The sequence below is a fragment of the Conger conger genome, chromosome 4 (assembly GCF_963514075.1).
Source record: "Conger conger chromosome 4, fConCon1.1, whole genome shotgun sequence".
NCBI lineage: Eukaryota > Metazoa > Chordata > Actinopteri > Anguilliformes > Congridae > Conger > Conger conger.
The window spans coordinates 39883933-39889932 of NC_083763.1; the positions used below are offsets into that span (position 1 = coordinate 39883933).

At 39.1% G+C, this 6000-nt stretch overlaps 1 protein-coding gene across 2 annotated transcripts in view; it reads left to right on the forward strand.

Annotated features, from left to right (window-relative positions):
* The window catches only part of armh1 (armadillo like helical domain containing 1), a 45941-nt gene extending 43783 nt beyond the window's left edge, over positions 1–2158 (forward strand). For both annotated transcript variants that reach the window (XM_061237276.1, XM_061237277.1), the window contains 2 exons: positions 1504–1585; positions 2009–2158. In XM_061237276.1, the coding sequence (XP_061093260.1) occupies positions 1504–1585; positions 2009–2031 (105 nt within the window). In that variant the 3' untranslated portion in view covers positions 2032–2158. The remainder of the gene's footprint in view (positions 1–1503; positions 1586–2008) is intronic.
* Positions 2159–6000: the final 3842 nt, after the last annotated feature.

Below are 6000 nucleotides of genomic sequence, written 5' to 3' on the forward strand. Positions count from 1 at the left end.
GATGTACAGTTGATTAAACTAAGCAGGAGACAACCCAGCAATGCAGGGTTAAGGGCCTTGCTCAAGAGCCCAACGGGTGTTCCGGTCATTTACCTTAACCACTACGCTACAGGCCGCCACATTGTACAGCTCCACGTTGCTTATGAAACAACAGCCCACAACTACCACCAGAGAAAACAACGCACGTGAATGGACGCAGTAACAAACTTTCCAGGCAGAGGCAGTGTTTAATGTAGCCAGTATCAGCTACATCCAGCATGATAATGCACCATGTCACAAAACAAAAGTCGTCTCAAACTGGTTTCATGAACATGACAATGAGTTCAGTGTTCTTCAGTGGCCTTCCCATTTACCGGATCTGAATCCAATAGGACACCTTTGGGATGTGGTAGAACGGGAGATTTGCAGCATGAATGTGCAGGTGACAAATCTGCAGACATTGCATGATGCAATCATGTAAACACGGAACACAATCTCAAAGGAATGTTTTCTAAATCTTGTGGAATCCATGCCATGAAGAATTGAGACCGTTTTGAGAGCAAAGGGAATGCCCTACCCAGAATGCCCTACCCAGTATTAGTATAGTGTTTTAATAAAATGCTCACTGTATGTATATAGACTATTAAAATGCAGATTAAAATGCTACATCAAAATAGACACAGGTTTAATAAAATAATTAACTAGACTACAAATACAGAATAGAGACACTGACTAATCTAACCACGGATGACAGTGCTAACTAAGGAAAGTTATGAGGGTTTCTGTGAATGTGTGTGTGTGAGAGTGAGTGTGTATGTGTGTGTCCCATTGTCTCTGGACAGAAGGGGAGAAGGGCAAATGGTGTGTGTGCTGCATGTGCCTAGCGTGTGTGTAGTGGTGGAATTGGCATTGCCTGATAACTTTGTTTACCTACAAAGGAGTATCGATTTTGGTAGTTCTGGGGAGGGGAGCGTAGCTTCGGCTCATAAGCGATATTTGTAACTAACGGAGTTATTCACTCAATATTAACACTAACCACTTCAAAGTACCGTGACAATTAGTTTGAATTATCAGGAAAACAAACTCACAGATCAAAACCAATCCCAGTTAAGACTACGCTAAACTGTTAGCTACTGCCTGGGAGGTTTAGTCAGTGTTACAGAAGTTCGACCATGTGTGTATTGTCTCCGGTGCTGGGTCCTTGGGAGAACGCGGCCATGGCGTGGTGCTTTCCTGCAAGTTGTGTTGTCTGGCGGTTGTTCCTTTTCTGGTCTGTTGGCTGTAACTTCTTGGGGTCAGCTAGCCATAACACTGTGTGTAAGCTAGTTTCCTCGTTGTGAAGTATAACCAGATGTAGTCAGTCACCGCAAAGTGAGCTCCTGGTCTTGGGATATAGCAGAGTTACACAGGGTTGTGAGAATTCTGGTCTCCTGGGCCTAGCATTTCAAATTCACTTTTAATCTAGATCTAGATACCAGGATTTTATAATCCCCCCCCCCCCCCCCCATTTATTTCCTTTTTCAGCATAATGCTGAGGCTTTTTACTTGAGGATTGATGATATTCAAGCAGATATACTCTTATCAACCAGGGTGGGCATCTCTCAAGGTAAGATCACATTAAGTAAGTAAGGATTTCTGCTTGTGCTTCTACCTGTAATCCTTATCTTGACCCTATACTAATATAACACTACCAATTGTATCTGATTTACAAATCCTGACCTGCATTACAATGGATTGTGATGGAATGGGCATCCCCTTAAAGGGGCACATCACCTTAAAACTGATTTTTGATGGCTAATTGGTTGATCCATCAATGATACCATGTTTTTCCCATATGTTTACTGATATTTCTACCAAGAAAAGATTGTGATAACACTATCAAGAAATGTTGATTTTCTGATTACATTTTCTGTTACTGAAAAGGATGAGGTTAGGGATTCAATGCATGTTGCTTTTTTTCATTGAAAGTATTGAATACAGCAATGCATTGTTCAGTTGTAAGTGACATGTTTTTATTCTCCCCTTTCAGTTACTGATGAGACTGACTGCTGAAAGCCTTTTCTTCATTTTTTTCAAGCCAGGGGTGTTCAGTCCTATCCAAAAAGTGCCAGTATGGATTAAATCTTGCTCCAACTCAACACTAAAATGCATCACTTGACCAATAAAATCAGTTATTCAACTTTTTTTGTGTCCTGGACATGTCATGCAAGATAACAGTGTCTGTGAATAATTTCATGATTACCAGACAACAAAATCTAGCCTAGATCTTTGTTTCTTCTACATTTGGTTAATAATGCTGATAAAAATGCACAAAATTCTAGACACAAAGCAAAAAAAATACAAAACCTTTAATGTCATGTCATCCACTATATAATCAGTTAAATGACTGCAAGTATGTGTATTCATTTCTTACCCATAATTTGAGAACTGCACTGGGCTCGATACCTACATTATGATAAGAACTGTTTTCAAACATACAAAAACTGTAACAGTTTCCCTGACCACCAGTAAAAGCAAGAACTGTAAAACTGTTCAATTGACAATACATCCATATTTGTTTTATTCATTACAAAACCACAATGAGATGGATAGATGTATCACCCACGTTTGTGCTTGCCAATAAATGTCAGTGGTGAGGCTTGTTTAAGTGTACAATTAAGACAAGTCAATTGTCTCCTGAACAGTGTTTCTGATCTGTCAGACATGTGTTTGGGTTTTTTCGTTATGCCGCAAATTCAACTGTAGAGGTGTTCCTTGGCCTATCAGCCCCTTTGTAAATTCTGAGCTCACCAGTGCTCTCTTTCTTTTTAATGATGTTCCAAACGGTTTATTTTGGTAAGCCTTCGCCTATGTCTCTGACAGTTTTTGTCAGAGTCTGGTCCTCATGTTGACCAACACCAATAACTAACTAAACCATGCAAAAGCCTTGAATTGAGTCTTGATTCAAGGCTTTTGATTGCCTTTATTGGCATCTGTTATTGGCGTTTGTCAACTTGAGGTATTCCTTGGCCTACTAACCCCTTTGCAAATACTGAGCTCACCAGTGCTCTCTTTCTTCTTAACGATGTTCCAAACAGTAAGCCTATTGTTTGGCCTATGTCTCCGACTGTTTGTTCTTATTCTGGCAAGATCTGGCAAAGATGACAGCTATTAGTCTTTTCCGATAATTTGTGATAAGGTTGGGAAATACATTTGGGGGGATATTTTTTACATTCCTCCATGCATTAATTGTGCCATTGATCTCAAATAATGTCCTTGGACCACTGGCAGCAAAACATCTCCGAAACATCAATGACCTACCTCTATATTTGACAGTGCCCTCCATAATGTTTGGGACAAAGACCAAGTATGTCTTGATTTGTCTCCGATTTTGCCACAATTCCAGATTTGGAATCACAATTAACATAATGTGGTTAAAATGCACATAGGGTATTTTTATACATTTTGGGTTCACCATGTAGAAATTACAGCCGTGCAATTCCAAAGCAATTCTTTGGAAGTACTAAGCTTTTTACATGATCACAGAATACTTACAGCATGTAGTCAATCTGCAGGAGCGCCTGCTAAATGCCTGTAATGTAATGAAATGTGTTTCGAAAGATTAATTGCAATAATGACTGTAAATAACATTAGACTAACTTTACTGCATGCTTGTCAAATTTGTTATGGTAGCTACCTTGGACTAAATTATATTATAATTATATTATATTTAGTTGAAACAGGGATGAATTCAAGGACATGCGTGTCATACCCACAGTGAAATTTGGTGGTGGGTCAGTGATGTTTTACGGCTGTTCCAGTTCCAGAGGTCCAGTGGCACTGGGTAAAATCAGTGGTTTAATGGATTTCACCAAGTATCAGGCAATTTTGGCTGACAATCTGGATGCCTCTTCCACAAGACTTGGCTGTAGGTGGACTTTCCAGGAAGACAATGAACCAAAGCATTCCTCAAAATCCACACAGAAATGGTTAAGTGAAAACAAAATTGATGTTCTGCAGTGGCCATCTCTGGTGCCGGACCTGAATCCAATCTAAAACCTTTGGGGTGAACTGAAGACGGCAGTTGATAAGCGCAAACCCGAGAATGTGTATAGAGGAATGGCCCAAAATCCCTCCAAATCTGTTCCTTAACCTATAACTTCAAGAATTACATAAAAAGACTCCATGCTGTTATCCATATAATAAATTAGGGGTGCCAATAATTATGGAACAAGGATGCAAGGTATAATGAGCCTCAAACCACCGTGCTGCTGGCAGATATGCAGTAGATATTTAAAGAATTGCTTCTCCTGACAAATTGGCCTAATTTACAGTTGAATCAAGTCCCACTCCCCAATTCACATAGAGATCCATTGAAATGCAAAGAGTTTTATTATCGCTTGTAGGACAACCTGAAAATAAGATACCCAGACTTTGATGATGTTGATAGGTTACAGACATCAGGAAGTCAATTACTAAGTCAAGTGCAAGTACTTCAGACCAGGTTACTGTGGAAAAACAAAAAGATATATGCACATTTTTAGCTGCCTGGCAGATCTCCTGAGGCAGAAGCACCTTATGAAACACGAAACCACTGCACCAGCTGCATGCATATAATCATACAGATATGGGTGTGGAGCTTCAGTTAATCCTCACATCAACCATCCAAATGGGGAAAAATGTGATCTATGTGATTGCTGATTTCCTGGGATTTTCATGCACAACAGTCTCTAGACTTTGCTGTGAAAACCAAAAAAAATTCCAGTGAGCAGCAGTTATGAGGGCAGAAATGGCTTGTTAATGAGAGAGGTTTGAGCTGGAATGGCCAGACGGGTTGAAGCTGACGGGAAGGTGACAGTAATGCAAGTAACCACACATTAATGTGGTTACTTCCGTGGTATTAACAGTGGTATGCAGTAGAGCATCTCTGAACACACAACATATCAAACCAATGTTGATAGGCTACAGCAGCAGACGAGTGTAAAGATAAGTCTAAAAAATGTCTGTGTATATCATACATTATTTTAAAGCATATTTTGAGTTTTTTCAACTTACAGCACTGTTGGTGGAACCAGACAAAAGTGTAAAAAAGTATCAAGTCTCATCTAGACCCATTCTGAAATTGCCTTATTACATAACAAGAGGTCAAAGTTCAAGTTGTGTTAACTTTAGGGTAACACTGTTGGATAGACGGGATTGTAAGTGCTTTCCAAACATATGTTTAACTCTTTCCAGTTTGCCCCACTAGAGGGCAGTTTCCACCTAGACAAGTGTCAATATCTCAAAAACAATTTACTGCACACACATGGTTGAAGACTTATATTATACCATTCAGTAATTTGAGACAGAACATATCTATGTCAGAGCATGTACATACATACCATCCCTTCTAGTGGGCATTTGCTCCTGGGTGCGTTACACCACCTGATTTCACTTATTATTTTGAATGCTTTGTTCAGATAATAAGCTAATTAGTGAAATCAGTTGTTGCAAATGTATGCAGACACTGCGGCCAGCAGGACATGGAGTTAAGTAGCGCTGAATTAGAAATTAAATGAAACAAGGTTTTCATGCGGTTGATTATTGAGATACTGGTTTCAGCTGACATCCACAGTTGTTTTTCATCTTTCTCTATATTTAAACAAACCATATATGTATTATAGGACAATATGCCCATTACACACATTTTACAGCAGTGCCACTTAAACCCCATGCAACAGTTTCCCCTTTTAACCATGTTCCGATATTCAGCTAGCAACAAGAATAATCTCCTTTGAGTTACTGTCTGTGGTTAGTGTGAGATTCTGACCAAAAGTGCTTTCAAAAAAGATCTCGTTAAACCATTTTGATTGCTAGACGTCATATATTGCTACTATAATGTATAATTAATTGAAATGTAAAAAAAGGTTGCTTAAATCCGTGTTCCGTTACTTCTTGTCTAGTGAGTTTGAGAACAAATTCCGGCTTTTATTTCTTTTTTTTTTAAACTTAGTTTGTACCGGAAGTGGTTTCCTTTTCTTGGTTTATTGTTATTCTCTACTA